Source organism: Seriola aureovittata, chromosome 6 (genome assembly GCF_021018895.1).
Source record: "Seriola aureovittata isolate HTS-2021-v1 ecotype China chromosome 6, ASM2101889v1, whole genome shotgun sequence".
In the NCBI taxonomy this organism is placed as follows: domain Eukaryota; kingdom Metazoa; phylum Chordata; class Actinopteri; order Carangiformes; family Carangidae; genus Seriola; species Seriola aureovittata.
In genome coordinates this window covers 1,402,703-1,428,726 of record NC_079369.1, presented here as the reverse complement: position 1 = coordinate 1,428,726, position 26,024 = coordinate 1,402,703, and the positions used below count along the sequence as shown (strand labels likewise).

Here is a 26,024-nt window from a genome sequence, read left to right as displayed (position 1 = left end):
CATAACACTTGGAACTTCTGCTTTTATTAGATGGAGTATAATGAAAGTAAATAGAAAAGATGAGAAAGAGGCTCGATTTAAACCCCACAGCCCTCTGGGTACAGTGTGTGTGTGTGTGTGGTGTGTGTGTGTGTGTGTGTGTGTGTGTGTGTGTGTGTGTGTGTGTGTGTGTTTTAGCCTGCTAAACCACTGAATGCCCACTGAAGCCGTTAACCCTTCATCTCCATCAATATCTACATGAAGAAACAACTCGTAACTTTATTTACATCTGCGTCACTGTGGAGTGAAGTGATTCCTTTACTGTAACAGTAACAGTGATTGTAACGTACATCTCAGTAACTTTCCTTTGTCTGCAGCTGATTTCAAGCTTTAGTGGTTTTGACACAAGTCTCCATCTCCTCCAATAATCAGCATGTTGCAACGACGTGAGGACATCTCAAGTAAAAAATGTGTAACAGCTGTCAACGCTCCCTAAGCATAAAAATAATACAAATGATTCTCTATAAAAAATAATCTCCAAACTATAAGACATTGCAGGTTTAATGCCGGCAGTGTTCAGTGGTTGTGTTGGGGAGCGGATAAGTGAAGAGGGAGAAGTCTAAAATGTACTTGGGCAGGAGTTCCCTCAGCAGCTTCTGTGGCAGGCTGCACAGATAATAGTGTAACGTCTCCGTGGTGACCGGCTTGTACCACGTCTGCCTCTCCGGGAAGTGGACGTAAGGAGGCGCTCCGATGCGCTGGAGCACGAACTCGGCGTCGCTTTCCAGGTGCTCGTAGGAGCCGATGAAGTCATAAGACACGGCACAAGGTTGGCACAAGTTGTACACCGGCATCCAGTGCTCGTTCATACGCTCCACATCCTCATCCAGCAGGTAACGGACAAACTCCGCGAAGGTCACATCATCTCCTCTCACGGATGAGTCCTTGGCGCGGCCCTTCCTGTACCGCTTTATGATCTCAACGCCATACTTCTTCTGGTAGGACTCGATCTCTCCAAACTTGTTCCTGTAGGCGGACAGCAGGCGCTCCATGGGCTCCCGCACGAACATGAATTTGAAGTAGTGCTTGAGGCGGTAGCGGATCTCCTCGGGTTTCAGAGAGGACAGGAAGAGCAGGTCGCTGCGGTGGTCCATCTTGATGTTGACGTCGACGCTCTCCAGCGCTCCGTTCAGAACCTTCAGAACCCTCTTCCAGTTGGAGCACGCCACCTTGGGGACGTAGCAGTAGAGGAAGTGGTACTCGTCATTGACCAGGACGTGCTGCAGCAGCGTCTTCCTCTGCAGGGGGCTCAGAGACCAGATGCTGTGGGGCATGTTCTTCTGGCTGCACATGGTCCTGATGGTCCGGTTGCGGATCTCCTGGAGGATCTACACGTGGACACAGAAAGGAGCATTTTACCTACTTTACACCAGTATTACTGACATGTGAAAACCTTTTGTAAAGTTTCAGAGGATTATGGGAAGTGAAGTACAATGTTTTTGAAATATGACCCACAGTGGAGACTAGAAGTCAGGAAATCTAAATCTCTGCTGCCCAACACTTAGAAATATTAGTTTAGTTTATTGGTCCGACTTTACAATAAGACTACTCTTATAAAGGATTTATAAATGGTTTATAATTAGGTTATTAATTTAGATGTTAATACTATAATCACAAAATAAACAATCTTATAACTGTCCTATTATAGCTCATTAATAAATGATGATGTTTTCCTTTTACAATAAAGCTCCTTATCCAATTACAAATGGTAGCCAGTCATTAGTAATATTAATGAGTAGTTAGCATTAGTTTGATCTTGCCAAATAGTGAGCCTGCATCAACTGTTATAACTTGTTTATAATTGTTTGTGATTTATAAAGTGTTATTATAAACCATTTATAAATCCTTTATAGGGGCAGTCTTATTGTGAAGTGGTACCAGTTTATTTATTTATTTATTTGATTGGGTAAATGTAATTTAACAGTTTCAAAACCCGAGTATTAAACTAATGTGTTGCTCAAAGAGTTTATATCTGTGGTAATCCCTAGTTGGGCTTTTACATGTGTAATGGAATTAAAACACTCAGCTGAAGGAAGTGATTACGGGAGGCTGCTGCGGAGGGTAAACACACCCAGCTCCCACCTGATCCAACTTCTGAAGCCTGCAGGAAAGTTTCTGCTCAACGCATAAAGTTTTAAAAGAGAGAAATGACACATGAACGTGTTGTGGTTGAGTGAGGAAACGCCTCTGCTAATATTGTGAAATGCCTTCACATAAGTCCGCAGCAGACAAAGCAAAAAAAAAAAAAAACCAAAACCCCTGCAGGCTTCACCGAGCCCGGTCCACCTCCGGCAGATCCTCCGCGGTGCCTTTCACGACTGTTACCTGCGACTCCACGTCCACTGCGGCCGAGCTGTGCTTCCCGGGCTGCCGCATGGAGTCCAGCCGCCTGCCGCTGCCCCGGGGCGGAGGCGTATCCAGGCTGTTCAGCATTCCCTTCTCTATCATGAGCAGCAGGCCTCCGGATGCGACGATCACCAGGAACGTTAGCACGGACGGCAGCACGGCGGAGCTGCGGCGGACCGAGCCCGAGCTCACCGTGGTCCTAAAGTTCATCACGGAGCCGCTCCGCGCGGCACCGGGCCTCTTCCCGCGGGGAGCCATGCTGGGTGTCCCGGCTGCTCTGGTCCACACCTATCGGGCTGTTTGCAAGTTTACGGTTAACGACTACGTCAGAAGAGACCGTCGGTTATCTACCACGTACCCATACTTAACTTTTAAAGTGCGTGAAGTCAGCCGGCGTGAACATATCGATTCCTGTTTGAACTGTCAAAATAAAACCAACTTCACGTGTTAATAAGGTCGCAAACACTTTATCTACAGTGGAAAAACTTCCTTTTCCTGGACTCTGTCACATTGTCTTGCTCTTTATTAATTTCCTCTCACGGGGCGTTTTCATCTGAAGACACTAATATCAAAAACAACCAGACTTTTAAAAAAGATATCCGGTTAACATTTTCAAAATAAAGTCACCCACTGTAATTTTTCCACTGGAAAGAGTAAAAACAGATATAAAGACTAACGTGAATACAATTCATGATCATTTTATTTCGTCAGAATACCTTAATGTAGGCACATTTATAACTACAGAAAGGTGTGGGAGTGTTGTGGGGCCTTGCAGAGGGAGGTGCTGTGAACACACCAGTCCCCAGCACCTCCTCCCAGGGGATCCTCAAATGCCCCCAGGCAATCTGGGAGATGTAGTTCAGCTAGTGTGTGCTGGGTTTGCCTTGTTTAGCCAAAGCTCAAAGAACCCTTGAACCTTAACTCCCAAAATTTTCTCTTTTTTAGTTATTTTTTTTCATGCCTTTATTAGAGTAGCAGAGAGAGAGAGAGACAGGGAGGTGATGACATGCAAAGGGTCGTGGGTCGGATTCGAACCCAGGCCGCTGAATAGCTTTATGATCCCTCAGTCTGTTCTTGAACACTCATTGAGGGGTCAACAAGGTCTCTACAGTCAAAGACACACTCAGACTGCGACTGAACAATAAGCACAACACTCGAGTTATAATGGCCCACTTCATTCTTGGTCACACACTTCCTGTGTTTATACCCCTCTCTGCTGCATTCACGTTCTCCAAATGGTTTCTACTCTCAGTCAGAAATAACCGTCTTCTGACAGTGTTTCACAGGCGTCACGGTGCTGTTAGATTCACGTCTGTAATACAGTGAGGAGTCTTTAGTCACGATCCGGTGGAGATCAGTTCTTGTAAAATCGCTCAGAGCCACGTCACCTGGCTCCTCTCACTGCGGAGGAACAGTGAGCTGAGTCAGACACATCCATCCACTTAATCATAAACTTAATCATTACCATTAGAGCCTGATTCAAAACCTGATCACTGCACATTAGCACCAATAAATCCTGCGTCTTTACAGTCTTTAATCAGATGCTACCTGAACCTTTCTGCTCAGGGCTGTTGCTCGCTCTTAATCGTTTCCTGGTGGTAAACCAGAGTCCAAACTCTGAACATCACATTCACATCAAAAGACTCTGAATTTCATCAGCTTCTACACAAAAGGCAAACATATGGCCTACACAGTCTTTAACCAACTAAACACGTTTTAATGAGTCTAACCGGGAGTTAACTTTTCATCCAGTGTGATTAACATGATAACGCAAAGTAGGTACTTTTTTTAACCATATTTTTTATTGGTTATATCAACCTTGTTACAGTAAATCTAAATATAGGGTTATATATTCACCCCTTTAGTTTGTAAAGCTTATTACATATGGACAAAATAGATTCTGATATTGATCCTGCACACACGTCCTGCATCGTGTATCTGCGTCATCAAGTAATCTTAAATAAATAATGTGAGTAAAATTATTAAAAAGAAAAAATCAGAGTTTCATATTGTAAAAATAAGTTAAAACATATTAATTTATAATTTTTTTTCAGACAGAAAAAATAAATAAATAAAACAATAAAAAAAAATGCTTTTGCTTTTACTGTATTGTTTTTGCTTGTGTTGTGTTTTTTTAATTGTTTTATTTATTTCTCTATTATTTTGTATTTATTCTTTTCCGTGGCGCTCTCATGACTCCATCGTTTCTTCCAGAAAGCTGATTTAAAAAAAAAAAAGCACTGTTAAATATATATATTTTTTTTAAAAGCCATTTTGTCATTTAACTTTTTATTTATTACAAATTTTTGTACAGTAAATCTCACAAGAGGAACAACAGTAAAAACACAAAGCCCCTCCTCCTCTCTGACCCCGCCCCCCCTAATAATTTTCGTAAAGTCCCTAAAATTCAACTGAAGCTCACTGACGGACAGACTGGACTTTATGCTCATATAGGCTCAGAGATGCAGTTATTATACAGTATGAGTCTGTGTCATCTGAACCAGTGTGAGAGAAACACAGTGACTAAGAGCAGTGATGGTTATAAATAGGTCTACAGTAGTATGGTGAGTTCACTGCCCCCTCCCAGTACAGTAAACCACAGATCCCGGTGGGATGAGGACCTTCCCCTCCGGACCGATGCACCGTTTCCATTCATCTCCTCCTTTCTCCTACTAATTACTTCCGACAGGCACGAGCTTACGTTAGAGTAACGTGCTCGCATCGTGACAGGAGCTCGTATGTTGGCGGCGCTCTCTGCTCCACCACCACCACCGCCACCATCATCACCATCACCACCACCATCATCATCATCATCATCACCACCACCACCACCACCGCCGCCGCCTCTCGCCTTTCTCTCGCAGCCACACCCTCCCATCTCCATCTCGCACGCGTGCAGCTGTGCGGGGCTTGACGGTCGGTGCGTGCGTGCGTCTCCCTGTCGGGCACCCGCAGCATCAGCAACACAAAAGGGTCGGAGCAGCCGGAGCCGGTGTTACCTCAGCGCTGATCTGAAGGAGGAGGCGGAGGAGGAGGAGGAGGAGGAGGAAGACTCGCGTTAAGAACAAAAAGGTGCTGGATTTTTCTCCCTCTCTTCTTCTTCTCTTGTTCGTGTTGATGGTTGTGATTGTTTTTTGTCCATTTTCACGACGCTGGTGACCTTGTCTCTGTCTCCCACCTCATTTCTCATTGACCTGCTCAGATCTTCTGCTCCATCCTTCGCAGATGTGTGTGTGTGTGTGTGCGCCCGCGCGCGCGTGTGCGTGTGTGTGTGTGCTGTAAATGGGCTGGGACTTGGGATCTGATGCGATTTGAAATGCGCAAACGCCGATGTCAACAGGCCAAATTGTCATAAATGATTCTGTGTTTAAACGCAGAAATATCGCTGATCAGTTGAACCACATTTTGATCTCACGCGCGGTTTAATGTGAGAAAAGCAGAGGCCGGATTCTTTGTTCTCCACGCGCCTTTTAGTCTGCAATTAATAGACTGTAATCCCAGTGCGGCAGCATCCGCTAATCTACAGTTAACGGCTGCGTATCGATCCGCGCCTTTAGGTCTGTAGATGTAATCTTTCACTACAGCCGCGCGTGCACACGGTGCAGCCCTTTGAGATGTCAGGGTATTTGAGTCAGATGGAAAACCATGCGCAGGCCACAGACTATGGCGTGGGCCTGCATGTGCAAAAAAAAAAAAAAAGAAAATGAAATTATGGATTATATTTCCACGCGGCATTTAAAGGCTTTTTTTAAAATCACCGCTGCATTGCTGTCACCGTCAGTGGACTGTGGTGCTGAGGCAGGAGAGGCAGGGGGAGAATGGATGGAAGATTGCCAGAGATTAATTCACATGCAGCTGGTGCTGGATTTATATGGTGCTGGTTCGAGTAAACGGGTCTGGTTTTTGGTTGGCTGCCTCAGCACCTGATTGACAGGATGGGTCGTGGTGTGTAGTGTCATCTGGAAGATATAAATAATGAATAGATAAGGGTTGAGTGATGAGAGCTGCTCCTGTGCCTCCCAGCTTCTAGGGAAGAGACTACATCACCACCCCACTGATTCAAAACAGTGTTTCCTACAGTCCTGCAGTTTCACAGCCGACCTCTCAGACACAGAGAGACTCAGTTATCCTGTCTTCACTTCCACAAATGAGACTAATGGACATTTTTCAGAGACATCTGTGGAGGGCCTTTGCACTGCCAGACAGCAACCATTTTTTATTTGAGTCATGCTTCACCCTTTGACCTCAGATAAAGCAGCAACGATGGATTTGGATTTAATCGCTTGTACGGCAGACAAGCGAAGTCTGACTCATTGTTTTCTGTGCATTTAAAAGCCAATTGATTCACAGTCTCATTAAACACACAGAACTGGAAACACCCGGTTTGTTAAAACAAACAAAAACCTGCATTGAAAAAGGAAAGGGGTTGATTTTGATATTGTTTTATTATCAGTGCTGCTCTTTATCTAAAGCACAAAACTGTAATTACACCCGGCTCAGCTTCTTACGAGGTGGTCTGCCCTAATTATTCAGTCCTGTGTGGTGCAAGTGATCATCAGCCTCCCTGATGAGGCTCGACATGTTCATGTAACACGTCTCTGTCATACAGCGTCTAACCTTTTAACACTGTCCTGATTTTACTGACACGTCTGAGGCGTTTAAGTAACGACAGAAATCTCGGTGTTTATCTGAAATGACAAAATAAACAAAAGAAGCCAGAGTCAAACTTTGATGATTCTGATGCATCGACACAGAGATTTGTAGGTTCCTTTGTGATCAATCATTTATTGTATAAGATAAGATAAACCTTTATTGATCCCACACTTGTTACTGCAGCAGAGGAAAACGAGGTAGAAGAAGAAAACAAGTAGAACAATAACAAATCAAGCATAAATAAGAAGGTATGTACATTACAAGTTCTTGCATTTGTAGAGATATTTAGAAAGATATTTACATAATGTGCAAACAGAGAAATAAGTAATAGAGTTCACATTAGTACAAAATATACAAATAAAAAACACAAGATTAGTTTTAAACATATGCAGAGACACATCAGGAGCAGGCCAGGAGACAGCAGCTCAGAATAAAGACAGAATTACTAAAAATAATGATAATAATAATGATGGTAATAACAACAACATCAAGAAAAGTCAATTACAAAACATAAACACACACAAAAATTAAGTTATTTTGAGAGAGTGATTGAGAGATGTGTAGTTTAGTGTAGTTCAGTTTAAAATTAGTCTTTTTATTTCCTTTTCTCCCCTAGACGATCCTCATCATCCATTAGCTTGTACAACATCACTTCACATAAACACACACTTACATCATTTGTCAACATATTCAGATTTTTATCTCTTGTTCTCACTTCCATGAGGATTCAGAGCGCCGGCTCTCCCGCCTCACTGAGAGCAGCTGAGGCTGGTTGATCCCGACCTTCTCCTCACGTAAAGTGGAGTCAATAAGACTCTCCGCTCGTCCCGTGTGTGTGTGTTTGTGTGTGTGTGTGGATACATGAGGGTGTGTGTGAGAGCATGTTTGCACTGCTTTACTCTGGGGTTTCTATTCCTGCACAGACTCGGTCAGAGAGCAGTCTGTCTTTGAAGTGCTATGCTGCTGTAATATAGGCGGCATCCAGGTTGGTGAAGCCCCATCATTAACATATCTCTCTGAGGCTGCAGTGTGAGGCTGCCAGAACTGGAGAGAGAGAGAGAGTGTGTGTGTGTGTGTGTGTGTGTGTGTGTGTGTGTGTGTGGTGTGTGTGTGTGTGTGTGTGTTGTGTGTGTGTGTGTGTGTGCTGGGGTGGGGGCTGGCCTTAGTACACACTAATGCTATGCTTATTACACACGGGTATTATGCTTCCAGCTCAGATGAATATGACCATAACGTGAGGATCTTATTGGCTGGAGAGGGACTGATGTGCGTCGCTGCTCTGAACAGACACAACAGACATTTATGACCGTGATGTTATTAAGCGGTTGTGGTGCGCCACATTACAAGGCATTATAATCACACATGTGCAAACACGGATACTGTTCAGCCACAATGAGAGTCTCTGTGAGCAGCGGCCGGTGGAAGTGATCAATGCCACTCTGTTCTCTACAAACAAAGTGTGACTTTGTGCCTCCTCAGCACAGCAGCACTAACAGACACAGGAGAACGCCCATCTCTCTTCACTCACTGGTCTCCTCTGATGACACGCCCCCCCCCCCCCCCCCCCCCCCCCAAGACTCTACATGTGCTCCACTCCAACACACATGTGCACTGGTGTGAGGTGAGCCCACAACACTGGCATGAGTTTCCAGTTTTCAGTCCAGAGTACGTGACTGCGCCTTAGGAGGGCAATCAAACTTTCATCAATATGAGAATATCAAGGGATGTTTACTCCGCCATTCTCCACACACACACACACACACACACACACACACACACACACACACACACACACACACACATAACTAAGCCCTCACTGCATCTGACACCTGACTCCAGGTAATGCCCTAGATCCACAGTGACAGCAGGCAGGTGGAACGGCCGCACACTCGCAGATACCCTCGCACACAGAGCGCCTGCAGGACGGTAAGAAGACATTCTCATACAGGAGGGTGATGAACTGTTAGCTGTAGCTCTTCATGCTTTGTGCATTCTGCATTTATTCTTTCAGTGTACTCGTGGATCCGTGCGTTCAGGACCGTTCTGAGCAGCCGGTTGTCATACGAGGTGATTCAGTGAAGTGTATCGATATCCCCGTACGTCTGAACCCGTCAGCAGTCTCAGTGTTTTGTGCTGGAGATGCTGAAGCGGGATCAGAAGGCCTCTTTGTTGATTGTTTACACACGAGGATTGTTAGTTAACCGTTGGCTAGTGTTGAAAATAAACCGCGGTCATGTGATACGTTTTGCGTGTCACTCTGAAGTCCATTGTTTCTCCTCATGCAGCCTTTGGACGTCCAGCACAGATAAATGCCAAGAACGTCTCGCAGCATAATGTCAGGAAGAGAAAATACTGAGTGTTATATAATCCTCAGACGGGTTGTTGGACTGGAGTGTTTCGTATCTTGAACCAGGATTTAGCAGCGTGGCCACCATTGTGTTTAATACTTTATTAAGTCAGTTAATGTCAATGAAACATTCTACATTTCATTTTGACATTTAAACATGTTTTCTTTTCTCCCCTTGACCCTGAACACAGCACATACATGACACGATAGGGTGAGCGACAGTGTAGATGTTACTGCTCTGTATATCTATACCACCAGGTTCCCACATACAAATACACACATGCATACGTACACAAATGCACCTACAAACATATACACACCCTTATGCACATATACCGTATATGCACAAATGTGTAATGTATTTGTGTCGCACACTATCACACACAGAGGTCAGTCAATGTGCTGAACAGAAATAAAAGAAGCATAAAAATAGAAGTAAAGAGAAACAATTGATTATAAAATAAGAAGAAAATAGAGCAGTTTTTAATAAAATAAAAAACAATCAGTTTGTTTCATGTTGCTATTTCATGTATAATACTCAAATCATCTTCTCAACATGATCCGTCTGATGTTTCATTGACATTCATAGTGTGTTTAATCAACCGGCTTCGCTTAATTTGAAGAGGTCCCATCTTTTTTCCAGCTTGCTTTCGTTATTATTGATTTTGTAAGTGATTATAAATGTCTTCTTCTGTTTCTAACCACTTGTTTACCCTGAGAGGTTTCTAGCTTTTTCCAGCCCTTTGTTATTTGTGTAAGAGCTGCAATTCTCAAAATCCAAAAAATATAATTCTTCCTTTTGCAGGTTTTTGGGAGTTTTTGTTCCGAGTTTGTTTCGCTTTCCTGAACGTCTGCGATATTTAACAGACTGAAATATCTCAACCATTAGGAATCAGGTTTATTGCCAAGTAGGTTTCCGACATACAAGGAATTTGCTTTGGTGTTTTGGTGCATATCAATAGACAAAGTTGGAAGAAAAGAAATATAAACAAGGCAGTTCCTGCTGTGAAAAAATGTTGTACTGAAGCTTCATGGTCCTCAGAGGATGTACCACTGACCTCAGTGATCCTCTAGCACCATATTTCCTGCTGTGTTAGCATGCTAACAGGATGAGCACAGTAAACAAACCTGGTTAGCACGAGTGTGGTAGCATGTCGACGTTAGCGTTTAGCTCAGAGCTGCTAATGTGAGTTCCTTGTGGTCCAGTACACTCAGACGTAGATTTGGGTCAGACGTGCTGAACTCGACTTGTTTGCTAACACATGTGGGACTCGTCTGTTGTCACGGCAACGTGAAGATTACTGTGTTTACAGCGCGAGTGGAAGGTGAGAGGAGAAGGGATTCTCATGAAAACCAAGTGGAACATGAGCTTTGATGTCGTGCTGAAATAGACGTCTGAGGAACAGCTCTGTCAAGTGAGATGCATGATGGGAAATGTGCAGCAGTTACGTAATGATGCTGAATAATGTGAATAAACACTTTGATTCAGATTAACATCACAGATGAATGTTTACGGTGAAGCCAGTGTAGCAGTGGATGATTCTTCTGGAGGAACGTGGTGTTACTCTCGTGGCTGACTGAGCAGATAATAATTAATCACACCCACACAAGCCTTTTGCTCTGAACTCGTGCTAAATGACAAGCGCGCCTGGGCGCTCCCTCCTCGTCCATGTGCCTGGCACCTCGTCCTGCTCGGTGCAGCTGCTGTTAAAACATCAGTGTTTGTGCACGTGCAGGTGTGCGCCAAGTAAACCATTTCAGTCTGTTTACAGTGATAAGGATTTGTTGTGCGAGTTCGTCTGTCTCCCTCTGGCTCCGGCTACTGCAAACGTGTTGCCGTGGAAACCAGAGGCTGCTCAAACTACGGTATATGAGTGAACAGTGATGGTGAAAACGGACGTTCGGTTTGTCGTAGACGCGTCACACATCATGTTCTCATGTTCTCCTGTTTGGAAGTGCTTCCTCATCCTCCCTCTCCCATGTCACCCTCCACGCCACCGTCATGTCCCCCCACCATGTCCCTCACTCTGAGTGCACCTGATGCTAACAGACCTAACAAACCCAAACCTGCTCTTCTGTCTCTGTTCTGTATTTATTTCACCGTTTTCTCCCAAAGCCACAGCGGAGGCAGCATCGTCTGGGTAAAACGAGCTTTGTGCAAAAGGGCAGATCGATGTTCCCTAAGGTTTTACTGCAGTGGTGCGCAGCCATCTCAAGCTGTGCAGCTGAAATAGGTAAACTGTTACACGGCTCCGCCACGTCCGTCTGTCTGCTTTGTCAGCAAGCTACTTGTGCTGTAAGGTTATGGCCCTTTGCCGCTACAGCAACACTAAGCCACGCCATCAGGACTCTGGCAGTTGTCTGGCCCGCTCTGGTGCAGAGCTGTGTCACCATCAGATGATGTTGAGCTGCTGGGTTGTTGGAGGTGCAGCATCGTGCTATGCCACTGCCATACTATGATGCAGCTGTATCCTCTGCTTGTGTAGAGCACATGGCTGCTCCTCGTGCTTCTCTCATCCCATCTCTATCTGCTCCCCGATCTGTCCTCTGCAGCAGCAGGTTAACAAACACACACACCAGCAAACACACACATCTGCTCCACATCAGGAGCGGCAGCCAAACAGTCAAACAATACAAAAAGAAAATCCACAGTATCTCTCTTTACCAACGCAGACACAATCACATACAGTCTCTCACACACTCTGTCTGTGTTCACACACCCCCTCCTACCAAACATGCTTGTTCGCTCCTTGTTCCTGCGCTGGCTGGAGTCAGACGGGACAAAGAGCCTTTTTTTGGGTGGCGAGACATTTCTGAGAGAGTCGGTCCAGCTCCATCAGCCTCAGGAAGGAAGCCCACGGCATGCTGATCCCACTGGAGACAGCGGGCTCCTCTCCAGCTCTCTCAGTACTGTCTCTCACACCCTCTCTGGTTTTCTACAGCCGGCCCGGGCGCTTGTGGTTTTACACAACGACACACATTTCCGCAGTACATCAGAAAACCTCTGGCTCTGCTCTGCAGATAGGTGTTGGCTGGAGGCCGCCGGGGTTCAGGGTTCAAGAAGCAGTCTGTGCTTTGTTTGTTCCTGTCAGTTTATGAGATGTAAATAAGAGGTGGTTTCATGTGATTGTTTCTGCTGTATCTTTATGGAGGATCTCAAATCATTAGACAGGACAAACAGTTATCTGTGTATTTTCTAGTTCTAACATTTCTACACCACCAAGCGACATCGTGCTCTGTCTTCCCTCACACTTTCTCCTTTAAAGCAGACAACAGCATCCCCATGATCACTTCCTTCTTCTTTCACCACAGCCAAGGTGTGCAGTGACCATGGCAACGGACGCCGTGGAAACTAAGCATGACATGCTTTTAGAGGTAACCGAATCCAAAGGCCCAGGTAAATAGGAAAAATTGAGTGCTTTCAGCGACATCTTAAAGAGACAGTGCGTTCAGCGAGCACGTCAGCAGGATCAAATGACCTCAGTGTGACTCTGGTGTCACTGTCTCTTTAAGAACTGCATGGTGTGGTGATGGGTTTGACCTGATGGGAGAGATCTGAAGAAACCTTTACTGATGTTTGTGGTGTGCTGTGTCTTCTTCTTTGATCACATATACTCCACCAACTTCTCTTTAAACAGTTTCAGACATAATGTGATGAGATATGGGATATATTAGATCTGTAGTGTCGGAGAAACTGAGGACGGTTGCAACATTTTTTTAAATTTCTCTCAGTTACTCAGAGAATATTTGGACCAGAACAACCAAACTTTTATATGTTAAACTTACATCTGTCTGCTAATTACCCTTACCACTTAAAGATGATTACATATTATATATCATTCACAATATTTATTTGAATGGAAGAATTCAGATGTTGCAACTGACCCAAAACCTGGGGACAGATTTTAAATTTCACTAATTAACTTTTGCTTTTTGTCTCAATAAGCTTAGTATTCTCAGAATATGCAATGTATATAGTATTTATTTTATACAATAATATTAAAGTATTATTTATTTATTCAGTAATGTTTATCAGAAGACAGTTTTGAGCTTTGTTTTCCATATAACATATGTCCAGTTTATCTGTTTTATTGCTTATGATCAACAGAACAGGCAAATATATTATAAAATAATCCTAAAATAACTTGTTTGTATTTTTTTATTTGTTATAATATTAAAATTATTGTTGCATCTATTGTGCTATGGGACAAAATTAGCTTCATATTTTGGTGAACACTGTTCTGTGGTCTGTTTGGATTTGGCTGCTTGACTGACAAAAATACAGCTCATGAAAAAAAATACTTTCATTCCTTTCAAAACAAGTTGTGTTTTTCAATAAATTAATATATTAATAAAGTGAATCTAATCTAATCTAATCTAATCTAAATGCAGTTGCAGATGTTGACGTGCAGTATGAGTGTCATCACTCTAGTATGTTTCTGATTGGAGAGTCGGATGCCACTCTCATATATGGCAGCTAAATGTGAGGATATGGCCAGCAGGAAATACACCTTTTCACTTTCCTATACCAAAAGTTATCTGAGAAATACAGGCAGCAGCTGGTTAGCTTAGCTTAGCTTAGCTTAGTTTAGCATGAAGACTGGAAACAGGGGAAACAGCAAGTTTGGGCCTAACATTATCCACCTACCAGCACCTCTAAAGCTCAGAGACATCATGTTAGTTAGCGTGATATGTCTCATTTGTTTAATCCATAGAAAAAAAACAAAGTTAAAAAAGGACAGTTTGTCTTTTTATGGTTCATTTATGTGCCAGAATGTTTCTCGGCTCGGCGCAGAGTCTCTGCACCACATTAAACAGTTTTCATTTTTACATTTTATTTTTCTGTATGAATCAAACAAAAGTATACCATGCTGATTTTAATTATTATCATAATTAGTGAGTGTTAATTTTGTAACCTTCTGTCAGAGCCATGCTCGCCGATAACCCCTGTCTTTGTGCTAAGCTAAGCTAATAGGCAGCTGACTGAAGCCTCATACTGAACAGACATGAGGGTGGTATCATTGTTCTCATTCAACACACACTCGCCCTTAAAGCAAATATACATGAATCCCTAAATGTCAAATTAGTCCTTTAATGACACAGAAAACCCATAAATTTAAACCCTGAATTTTCCTTCTAGAGGCTCTAATAGAAAAGTCGGCTGCATTTTATCTTGTATTAATAGAATTGAGAGGCAGTTCTTCTCAGCCAGCCTCCTGCTGCTTCTCTGTGCTGTCAGTTCATTTGCCCTCACCAGATGTGAAATGTTCCCTGTTCACATGGTCTGAGTGAAAACCAGCAGGGGTCTGAGTCCCGAGGACCTGGGTCCAAACAGACTGCACTGCAGACACACAGGAAGCACGAGTTCACCAGCGTTGGGTTTAGTGTGGCAGCTCTGTGGAGCGCCGCTGCGTCGTCTACGCTGCAGAAAAAAAATGTCCTTTCTGGTTTCACGCATGAGTATGTGAGCACGCCCAGGGCAATGCATCATGGGCTTTGTACCAGAGTGGAGGCACCGGACGGGCCCTGATGCTGGGAGAGGATGCTGCAGGGAAACAGAGCATCAGTGTCGCGCCTTCACTTCACTCACTGCACTCACAGCCAGTATTGAACGTGTCGACGGTTTTACTAGTGCTCTGTTCGAACATCGAGTGTCTCTATTTAAACAAGACCTAGATTTTTTATTGTGATTGACAGATGATGAGCGAAGCCATTGAAAAAGATTCATGTTTTTTTCAATATATTCTTATTTAATATATTGAAGGATGTGGGATTATTTATTTATTATTGTTTATTTATTATCAACTGTTATTATTGTTATCACCAATGAGCTAATGGACAAATTAATTTCCCCTAGGGTATAAATAAAGTATCTATCTATCTATTGAAAGAGTTAAATACATGAAATACTTTTAGACTAAACTAAAAACAAACGAAAGAAAGAAAGAAAGAAAAAAGAAAATGAAAACTTAATATCATCAAAACCCAGTAGAGTTTAGATGATTAGTAGATTTATTCAATGATTTGTGAACTGATCAGTTTGTCAATATATTTTAAGCCATTCTTCAAATGTAAATCTAGAATTCCAGTTTCAGCTCCTGAAATGTAAGAAAATGATCTTTTCCACCTTTTCCTGTCTCATGTGATCATGTGACGCACAACACAAGCAACTGGTCACTTCAGAAAACTTACAACATACAGTATATATTTTTTAAATGTAAAATTTTGGTAAATCTGCTTATTCACTTTCTTGGTGTTGGATATGAAGCTACAACCAGCAGCCAGTTAGCTTAGCATGGCATAAAGGGGAAGCTAGCTAGCTCTGTTCAACAGTAATAATCCTGTTCAAAGGTGTAAAAACAACATGTAGGAATTAAACAAACTGTGTTAATTAGAGCTTCAGCTGTTACTGTTGGACAGACGCAGGCTAGTTGTTTCCACTTGTTTCCAATGTTTATGCTAAACCAAGCTAACTAGCTGCTAGCTAGTGGTATCAATCTTCTTTCCTAACGCTTGTTGGTTGTGTAGTCAGGGAGATATAAGTACATGTAGCTGGAAGAGCACGTTTGTAAACTGTTAAAATCAGTTGTGAAAAATCTCCATTAAGAAAAAACACACTTTAAACCTTTTCTCAATAAATTAGATTTTCTCCCTTCAGTGAAAAAACAAAATCATATTTTCAGTCCAAATAGAGAAAGTGGAAGAAAGAGGGAATTTCCAACCTTGTCAAATTCAATATTCTTCTCATTTCTGTGGGACTATATCACAGTTATGGTGATATAAGACTGATGCTGTAGTTTCTGTAAAAACAATTCATGGCTATTGATTGACGTGATTTACGTCGTCACATTCACTCTTACAGGATAAAAGTCTTCTCTTTCTGTCTGTACTGACAGGAATAACAAATACCTCCCACACTCTATCAGCAGTATGATCATGTCTCTGTAGTGAGTAAAGAACATGTTTAATTGTGAAGTATTTATATTTATATACTATATATATATATACCACTAAAAGACGCACACTTCAGGGTCATAGATCTAACTGGGGAAATGAGTTTACTGTATCATTTCCCATGATGCCTCTGGTTTAGTGAAACCCCACACCAGTTGCTACTTATAGCTGTGAAAGGGATCCTGAGCGAGCCCCAGGACGCCTGTCTGCACAGTGGTGTAGAGTAGCTCTGCCTCCCTGTAACCTCACCCACTGAGTTTATCCAGCGGACCTCCAGGAGAATCCGCTCAGACGCACAAACAAACACACGGACGAAAACTAAACACACAGTCAGACTTCCGTAAGAGGACGGAGCTGCTCTGAAGAAACACTCTTTAGTGTATTTTAATAAATAAAGCAAAGAGAGAGAGAGATCTGTTTTTTACATCTTCAACTGACATCATGTCGGCAGATCTGGTCTCTGGGATCCTGAGGAGAGAGCAGAGTGACGTTTTCCTTTTTCACACGGGGGAAAGTTCAGCCTGCGGTTAAGAGTTTACAGCTTCCAGGCACGAAGGATGATGAGGAAATAAAGATAACAACCAAAAGTCCAAAGTTAATTTCTCAACTTTGCTTCTTGACTTCCTCATGAACCAGCAGCGGCAGAGTTTATTACATCTTTTCTGTTTTATTGCGTCAGTCACATTTCTTATCTCCGGCCTTTATTATGCTAATTGATGGTTACAGGGGTTGCCTCGGTGACTGATGGATAAGAAAATCTTCCAGTGATTAATGGTGAAAAATGTGTCATTAAATAATAATTATTGTTGTTATCTAAAATGTTGCAGGTCAAATATGATACGAGTCGCACATTTGACATTAACCCTCGGACAGTCAGGGTGCCTCTCTCTCTCTCTTCACTACTTTCCTTTCTCTCAGGACGAATCATGGAGTTAATGTTCCTCTGTCTTCAGTCAAAGATATTGGTCACTGTTTTGCTAGAGCTGCTATTGGCTGTGGGTCTGTTATCATGCGTGTTGTTTATCTTCTCCGCTTCCTGTAAATACAAGTAAGTATGAACCAAGGAGCCAAGGTTTTCTCCTCATTCCATCTGCTGTCTTCATTTATTTTCCTTTGATTCAACTGCATTTCGTCATCTACACACATACAGAAACATGCCCCATAGGCAACAGTCCTGCCCGTTATCTAACACCAGGGTGCAATATAAAGATTGATTGTGTGATTGCGTGTAGCTGTGGTTATCATATCTTCCCTTCCTCCGACAGAGAGAAGGCGGCAGGGCAAATTCCAGCCCTTCAGACGACTGTTTGGGAAGAAGAAGAAGCGGGAGGCGAAGGGGGGCGTCGATGGAGCAGAGCTAAAGGCCAGTTTCTCTACTGGGGAAGTGTGTAACGGAGTTGTCTCTGATGACGAGGAGTCCAATCAGAATCTGAGGTCAGTACATGGACCCATCCAGTTTTATTTTGTCTGTGAGCTTTCACTCTTCGTTTATGGCCTTCACCCAGAGAGTGAGTGACGACAACAGCTGCTTATCAGATGCTTTCACTTTCAGACACATGAAAGCGTTAAAACAGATTCTCATAAACGCTGCACGTTGTGGTTTCACAATCTGTAGATCAAAGCTTGACACTCAAATACGGCGTGTAAAGAGGTCTCTCATTTTAACTGTGCAAAGTGATTTACGTAGAGCTCGTGATGAATGAATGAAGGGCTGACGGTGAAGACGCTCTGTCTCGTCCTGCAGGGAGTTGAATCCCATCGGATCTCGAGCTCTCTCACACGACAGCATCTTCATCCCAGAGGATCCGGCGACAGAGTCCGGTCTGGATCACAGCATGTCCCAGGAAAACGTGTCGGATAAAGTTCGGAATCTGCAGGTGAGAGCACGTAGAGATGTCCGCTCCGTCCCCGATCACTCATCTCCTGTGTGTGTGTGTGTGTGTGTGTGTGTGTGATTCTTCCCTCTTTGCTGATCTCACAGAGGCAGATAGCACAAGGTATAAAGTTTGGCCAGAGGCCATCTTCAATGAGGAGGAGCGAGGGAGATGAGGGGAGCTCGGATGAGGAGGAGGTTCCCCGCAGCCCTCTGAAGGTGATGGCCCAGGTAGAAGCCGAGCCACCGAAAACAGAGCCAAAGGTAAGAACTCTTCAACTTGTTCAGATCCATTTTTAAAGGAGTACCACTGTGTGTGTGAAGCCTTTTGTGGCTCCAGAGGAAGCTGCAGGAGCCAGATAGTGAAGCGTGAACATCTGGCCCAACATAAGTCTGGATCCTCGACCCGAGTCTGGCCCATACACCTCCACATCTGTGCAGAGTCCGGCCGCTATCCTCCGCTTTTGACTGACAGCCAGAGGATTTTTCTGTGTGTGCTCCAGATGTGGAAGGAGCATCTGGTGATCGTGCTGTATATGGGCCAGATTCGGGCCGTGGAACCGGGCGTTAACTGGGCCAGAACAAATCAGGCATGTGGCCCGAGTAAGGGCCGGATTTATTCTGCTGATAGCTAAGTGACATCACTGTGGAGTCAGAAGGAAGTGAGCTCACCAGACCTCTGTACCTGCTCCTCGTCAGCACAACTGTCTGTTGCATTGTGGATAACGGGGCGCCATATTCGGAGGTTAATGTGCAAAATAAAAAAGAGGATATCTCTGATTCTGCTTCATCGATTCTGATTTACGTCCAACAATGTTTAAGATATTAAGACGATTAGGTGTGTTCCAGTTTTAAATGAATCTGTTGTTTTGATGACAGCAGGTCCCGGGGGCCCACGCACACACCACGCCGGTGAAATCCCCCAGATCCAAACGAGTTCTTCATCCCACTGGTACGATTGAGTCCATCAACCTGGACGCCGTCCCGCAGTCTGTTCCTCGCTTGGACAACACCGCCGCCAAGCACAAACTGTCCGTCAAACCAAAAAACCAGAGGGTTTCCCGCAAGCACCGGCGCTTCACGCAGGTGAGACGGAGCCATCGTCGAGATACGAGTTATAACAAGCATGTTGTTGATTAATTTTGTGACCTTTCCCCCCGTTTCCATGGTGAAGAGACTAATCGTACTTCCACCTTCCTCCTTCCTCCACAGGACCTCCAGGAGGTGTCCATCCCTGGTGTGGTGCAGGAGGACATGGAGGCAGCCGGCGTCTCCGGTGACGACCAGCGCAGAGCTTCTGTTGAAGAGCCTCTGGAAAGCTTCAAGAAACAGAGACTCCATGAGGAGGAGAGACAGGAGACGAGGAGGAGGAGAGAGCTGGAGGAGCAGAGGCTCAGACAGGACGAAGAGGAGAGGAGGAAGAGGGCCGAGGAGATGAGGCTGCGTGAGCTGGAGGAGGAAAAGGAGAGGTGTCGTAAACAGCAGGAGGAGGAAGAGAGGAGGCAGAGAGAGGAGGCAGAGAGGAGGAGGATGGAAGAGGAGGAGAGGAGGATGAGAGAGGAAGAAGAAAGGAGGCGGCAAGAGGAGGAGGAGAGGATGCAGAGGGAAGAAGAGGAAAGGAGGATGAGAGAAGAGGAGGAGCGTCGACAGCGGGAGGAGGAGGAGGAGAGGAGGCGAGTGGAAGAGCAGAGGAGGAAAGAGGAGGAGGAGGAGGAGAGGAGGAAGCGAAAGGAGGAGGAAGAGGCGAGAAGGCAGCAGGAGCTTGAGGCTGAGAGGAGGAGGAAGCTGAGAGAGGAAGAGGAGGAAAGAAAGAAGGAGGAAGAGGCGGAGGAGCTGAGGTTGCAGGAGATGGAGCAAAAGAAGAAAGTGGAGGCGGAGGAGAGGATGAGGAAGGAGGAGAAGCAGAGGAGGGTGTCAGGGGAGGAGGCTGACGGCAGCTCAGATCCACAGGAGAGGAAGAGGAGGGCGGAGGAGCTGCGCTGGAGGGAGATGGAGGAGCGACAGAGGCCGTTCTCCTTCAAGGTTTCCTCTGGAGAGAAGCAGATCTTGTTCCAGAAGGTCAACCTGACGCCTGTGACTCCGCCCCCCGGCCACCAGAGCGGCGCCGCAGCAGAACAAAGAGACGGAGCGAAGGCTTCGTCCTCTGACGGACCAGAATCCCCCAACCTGCCGACGTCCCCGTACGTCCCCCACACGGCCATCTTAGTGACAGGCGCTCAGCTCTGCGGGACCGCCGTCAATCTGGACCAGATCAAAGACACCGCCTGTAAGTCTCTGCTGGGGCTTGGCGAGGACAGAAAGGCTCAGGGGACTCCGCCCCCCAAGAGCAAGACTTCACCTGACCGCAAGTCTGGAAAAACCAAATCACTCAACGAGTCCGCGCTCTCCACAGACCAGTCCAGCGCCTCCATCCTGGCAGAGTGGGCGAGTATCAGGTCCAAGATATTCAAGGGGGTGGAGGAGGGGAAGTACGATGAGTACACAGACCTGAACAGGAACCAGCCTCAGCCCGGCGGCGATGACCAGCCGGCGTTCTCCCACTCCAACCTCAGGAAGACCATGTCTGCCAACGCCAAGTTCTCCATCACCCCTGCGAAGAAGAAGTTTGGAGATTCAAACAGAAACTCCGAGGTGTTCGCTGCCGACGACAAGGAAGCGGGAGAGGAAGCTCCTCCCACCGCCAGCCCCACCGCAGCCTCGCCAGCTCCGACCACCAAACCTCCGAACAGGACGAGTAAAACGGTCCGCATCGTCGAGAGAGGGTCGGAGGAGTGTATGTTTGCCAAAGACCTGCCCTCCTTCCTGGTTCCCAGCCCCGGAGACAAACCTGACGGGGCGGATCTGAAGAGCAGGGCTCTGAGCGAGACGGAGGCGTCTGACGGCAGAGAGGAGGGGGAGGAGCGGGGCCAGGATGGCGAGGAGAAGCCGTCGCCTTTTGGCATCAAGCTGCGGAGGACCAACTACTCCCTGCGCTTTCACAGCGAACAGTCCACCGAGAAGAGGAAGAAACGCTACAGCGCTGGAGACAGCTTCGACGGCGTCCCCTCGCCTCTTACTCCCATGGAGCCGGACTCTGACGCCTCCTCTGTCTTCTCCGATAAATCAAGTCCTGCCTCGCCCCAGAAAGAAGGCGTGGTCTGCAAGTACTTACATGCATCTGCCTCCCCCGCCGTCCCTCGGGCTAAACCGGGTAAGTCCACCAGCCCGACCCCGCACAGCGAGGGTGAGAAAGTGCTTTCAAAACCGCCGCTCTACCGAAGACCGACCACGTCACCCAAACCCACCGGAGCGGTCCCGACACCTCCCCCATCGCCGCTTCCTAAAGCGGTCCACGTGCCGCCCGGCGACTCTGTGGCTCCCGTCCTCTCGTCCAGCCAGGAGCAGACGAGCAGGAGCGAGGAACCTTCAGCCGTGGCACATCTGCACCGCAGCAGCCAGGTCCACGGGGAGGAGGAGCCCAAGGAGAAGAGGTCGTTCTTCCCCTCCATCAACATCCCCTGGAGAGAGAAGGCGGACAGGAAGACGGAGCTCATCAGGAGAGGTGAGTGACGCTACGTCCAGGAGTCCTGCTGCTTAAGGAAGCGTCAAGATGGCGGCTCAGTAAAAGACACTTTCCCACCAAATAATGAATTTTAAAACATGAAATCTTGGTTCCTGGAGCAAAATCCTCCGACCTGCAGCGCGTTGATCAGGTGTCTCATGTGGGGCTGGATACTGAACAGTGTCAGGACAGTTCAGGTGTTTTGACGTGGGGTTGTGTGAGGTAGTCACATATAGTCGGTACATTACCTGCATTAGTTCGGAAAGCCGCTCCGTCAGAGTGATGAGCTGCTGTGGGCGGGGCCACGAGAAAAAAACCTGTTTTAGACACTTTTAAAAGACGCCCACCGAAACAATCCAACATCTGTTTAAATGAAGCTTCATGTAGAATATTTTCAGCTCTTTATCTTCCCGTGAAAACAGCACTTTTCCTTTGGCACCACATTTTTTCTATCGCTGAACTAATGTATTCCTACACGCAAGCGCACCTGCGAATACAGCGCACTCCGTAGGTGCGCTAGTGCGTAGGAATACGGTAGTTCACTTTTTATGTGTGAAAACCCAAAATATGAATCATAGCAGAGGATTTCTACAGAGCTGAAAACATGTCTGGAGGAACTTTAAACAGTTCTTTTTTTAAAATATCTTGTCAATGTTAGTCCTTTTGTTTAGGAAAACTTCTTACTGTTCATCCACTATTCAGCTAATAAAGAGGGAATTTCACACAAACTCTGACTGTAACTTGGACCACCAGAGCTGTGGATTTAGTTTCCCTTCAAGTTAGATTAAAATTAAATAAGTTAGGGGTTTCTTGCCCAGTAAGAACAGGAGAAATGATTGCAGTTTTATTCAATGTAAATGTGGGAATGTGAGTGTCGTATTAAAGTAGGCTTGAAAACATGTGAACCGCCCTTTAATCTGAGAACTTCTGCTTCTTTTGTTGAATGGAAAATGGGGTTTGGTAGAAAATCATGCTCATATTTCTCAAAGTGAGGAACAGAAGTGAGAGACCTGAGACACACTTATCATAGGATTTTAACGATATCTTTCCTAGTCACATACAAATACTCATGTGTTCCTCGTGCAGAAAAACCGTCCCTTCAGAGCAGGCACTCGCTGGACAGTGCGAAGGTCCAGGAGAAGGAGGCCGGACCCTTGTGGATCACACTGGCTCTGCAGAAGCAGAAGGGCTTCAGGGAGCAGCAGCAGAACCGAGAGGAGCGCCGCAGCCAGAGAGAGGCCAAGCTGGCTGAGAAACAGGCGAGAGAGAGAGACAGCGTACGTGTGCCAGACAGCCTCTTCACCCACTTTCTGATATTAACTCTGATCGCACACAAAATCTCCTCAACGTAGCTTCTCTCCTCTGACAGAATCACAAATCTGTGTTGCAGGTGACACTGGTGAGTCCCACCGAGAGCAGAGGCAGCGGGAGCTCCAGTCCTTCCTCTAAACCTCAGACCCCAGAGGAGCCCAAGAGACCCGACAGCCTCCTGGGACGGCTGGAGCGCAGAGAGCAGCTGAAGAAGGCCAACACTTTACCCAGCTCCGTCACCGGTAAGACCCACACCCGCTGCGTGATAATCAGTCTCTGATAATCGGTTCATCACTTAAGACGTTCACCAGGTAAAAATGTTAAACAGCACTGGGTCCGGCCTCTGAAATGTGAGGATGAGTTTACTACTTTACTTAAAGTAGTACTACAACAAATTAAGAATACTTCTTCTTTCAAAATATACTTATTAACAGTCAAATATACTTAAAGAATTATAAACAAAAGTACTTGTTAATGCAGAACTATTTCCCTAAGTTTAATACTCCATTTTATACGGTATATCATGTATCAGTGTCAGTAGAACTGAAATACCTCCTCATATATACAAAGTTGTAAAAATTCACATCAGGAGAAAACTTGGTTCATGTACTTTGTGAGGCAGGTGCGCAGGAACAGGATGAGTGGATCCAAAGTGGTAATCAAAACAATTTAATGCAAATTTAATGCAACGTTTTCAGTATTAGACGATGAAGGTCAAGGACTAAATTGTTAGCTGCGAGTCCGACAGTGTGTGGGATTCTTTTTGATTGCCAATAATAAGGTCAGTTCGTCCAGGTGAACGCCTGTAGGAAATATGAAGAAGTTCCATCGAGGCGTTTTTGAGATATTGTATTCACAAGGCCAAAACTGCATTTTGTGAGGTCACTGTGACCTTGACCTTTGAACTTTGACCACCAAATTCTAATCAGTTCGTCCTTGATTCTAGATGAATGTTTTTGGTAAATTTGAAGAAATTCCCTCAAGGTGTTACAGAGATAACACATTCACAAGGCTGAAACTGTGTTTTGTGATGTCACCACGCCCGTGACCTTTGACCTTTGACCCCCAAAATCTAATCAGTTCAACCTTGAGTCCTAGTGAATGTTTGTGCCAGATTTGAAGAAGTTCTGTCAAGGTGTTTTTGAGCTATTGTTGTCCACGAGAATAGGACGGACGGACAACCTGAAAACTCTCTGTTGCTGCACGGAGGAATAAAAATTCATCAAAACAACAATCAGCAGATTAATCAATAATGAAAATGATCATTACGATCAGTCAGAATACAGTCTATCAATCTGTCTTAACAAAGAGATCTTTAACTTCTTGTGTCTGTGGTTTGTGTTTCAGTTGAGATCGCGGACTCGACGCCGTCGCCACCTGCTGTCAAAGACGTGTCAAAGCGCTTCCCCTCCACTGACTCTCCGCAGGTGTCCACAGAGCCGGCCTGGCTGGCGCTGGCCAAGAGAAAGGCCAAAGCCTGGAGCGACTGCCCTCAGATCATCAAATAACCCCCCCCCCCTCCCTCCCCCCAGCTCCCCTCCCCCCAACCCCAGACCCCCTCCACCCGTCCAGCTCCACTCTGGGCTCTGGCACACTCACCTCCCCCTCCCAAAACTCCCATCTCTCACCACGAAAACCCTGCTGACTGTGAAACAAGTAGAGCCCTCCATCACCTGACCCCACACACACACACACACACACACACACACACACACACACACTGGCTGGTACTATTATCATCATTATAAAGTGCGCTTCACATTCAAATATTCCAATACAACTGCACAGATATATGTAAACAACTGTTGCGAGCATGCACACACTGTATACACACACTGTATATGTCCTGAGACGACGGTCCTCAGCAGCCAATCACAACCATGGCTGACCATTGCAATAGCCAACCCCATTTTATTATTATTTTATTTCCAGTTTGTAGGCGACGATGTCACCATGGTTGTAAATAAACCACCTGCTCAACACAGTAGAAGTGTTGTGTGTTAGAGAGGTGAAGCTCTGACATGTGACAGTGTCGGATCAGCTGAGGGGAACTGTCTGAACCGTGTTTTAAGGGCTACCAGTACTAACAATAACTCAGCTGAGGGAGGGATGTTTATGTGAAGCAGCGGGTCGATCTGTGTTGAAACGATACTGTGTCTCTTCTCTGAGCCTCGTTTGTCATGTACAGAAGAAGAAGAACAAGAAGAAGAACAACAAGAATTTTCTCTTTTTTTTTTTTTTTTTTTTACACTCATACTTGGAAACTTTATCGTAACAAACTCTCACTGTGTCCGTGATTACTGTGACGGCTGTCCACCGAGCTATTGTACAATTCTGCCATTATGAAGTAACAGAATCTGAAATAACCACGCGGTGTTTGCACCTGAACACAGCACTGAAGTGTTACCGGGCATTTGGACAGTGAGCTGAGCTGCACACACACCGACCCTCACAGCTGTGTGACGGTTTGCTCTGGACGTGACGGACACGACACCTGCTTGCTGTAACATGCGACTCTCGTACCTGTCCTCCTGTGACACACCTGTGTTCGTGGGCTCGACGCCTCCACTTCCTCGTTAATGTGATACGATCTGACACGATGTAAAAGAAACATTTGCTCTATAACACAAAAAAGAAAAAAGAAAAAAAAAAAATCCTACTGCATTCTCATTTCTTGCCACTCACTTAATGATCTGTATGTATGTAGGTATGAACTGTATGTGAGTGGAAGGCGTTAGCAGAGCTGCGGTCAGAGAGAGTCACTCTGTCATTTCGTTTCTAACTTTGGTCGTGCACAATAGTGTAGTGTACGCAGTGTTATATGTAACAAAAAAATGTTTGGTATTATTTGCACTTTTTTCTCCCACTTAGAGATATTCATGAGAAGATTCTTAAGGAGATACAAAATGTTATGAATAATGTAAATTAAATACTGATGTCTGAACCGCAGGAGTGCAGAC

The 26,024-nt window shown here is 45.3% G+C and overlaps 2 protein-coding genes across 4 annotated transcripts; one reads left to right on the top strand and one right to left on the bottom strand.

The window, feature by feature from the left end:
• Nucleotides 1–2: 2 nt before the first annotated feature.
• chst14 (carbohydrate (N-acetylgalactosamine 4-0) sulfotransferase 14) lies at nucleotides 3–3,005 on the bottom strand. The gene is made up of 2 exons (XM_056379295.1): nucleotides 2,365–3,005; nucleotides 3–1,367 (listed from the first exon to the last, which is right to left on the bottom strand). The coding sequence occupies exons 1-2, from the start codon at nucleotides 2,641–2,643 to the stop codon at nucleotides 540–542; spliced, it is 1,107 nt and encodes a 368-aa protein (XP_056235270.1). The 5' UTR covers nucleotides 2,644–3,005; the 3' UTR covers nucleotides 3–539.
• Nucleotides 3,006–4,762: 1,757 nt separating this feature from the next.
• cracd (capping protein inhibiting regulator of actin dynamics) lies at nucleotides 4,763–26,008 on the top strand. Of its 3 annotated transcripts, none has more exons than XM_056378673.1 (9): nucleotides 4,763–5,457; nucleotides 17,605–17,773; nucleotides 18,084–18,216; nucleotides 18,321–18,476; nucleotides 19,092–19,298; nucleotides 19,425–21,753; nucleotides 22,840–23,030; nucleotides 23,144–23,306; nucleotides 24,412–26,008. In XM_056378673.1, exons 3-9 carry the CDS (start codon nucleotides 18,175–18,177, stop codon nucleotides 24,570–24,572), a joined length of 3,249 nt encoding a protein of 1,082 aa, XP_056234648.1. In that variant the 5' UTR covers nucleotides 4,763–5,457; nucleotides 17,605–17,773; nucleotides 18,084–18,174; the 3' UTR covers nucleotides 24,573–26,008. The 3 variants fall into 3 exon arrangements, with proteins under 3 accessions (XP_056234648.1, XP_056234647.1, XP_056234646.1); XM_056378672.1 differs by lacking the exon at nucleotides 4,763–5,457 and adding an exon at nucleotides 11,502–11,619; XM_056378671.1 differs by lacking the exon at nucleotides 4,763–5,457 and having other exon boundaries at nucleotides 19,095–19,298.
• The last annotated feature ends 16 nt before the right edge of the window (nucleotides 26,009–26,024 follow it).

Coding starts and splice junctions, on each gene's coding strand:
- chst14 (XM_056379295.1), bottom strand. CDS start 2,643: ATGGCTCCCCGCGGGAAGAGGCCCGGTGCCGCGCGGAGCGGCTCCGTG. Junction 1,368..2,364: donor CAGTGGACGTGGAGTCGCAG/GTAACAGTCGTG, acceptor GTCCACGTGTAG/ATCCTCCAGGAGATCCGCAA.
- cracd (XM_056378672.1), top strand. CDS start 11,559: ATGTTCCCTAAGGTTTTACTGCAGTGGTGCGCAGCCATCTCAAGCTGT. Junction 11,620..17,604: donor AAGCTGTGCAGCTGAAATAG/GTAAACTGTTAC, acceptor TTCCTCCGACAG/AGAGAAGGCGGCAGGGCAAA. Junction 18,477..19,091: donor CACCGAAAACAGAGCCAAAG/GTAAGAACTCTT, acceptor TTTTGATGACAG/CAGGTCCCGGGGGCCCACGC.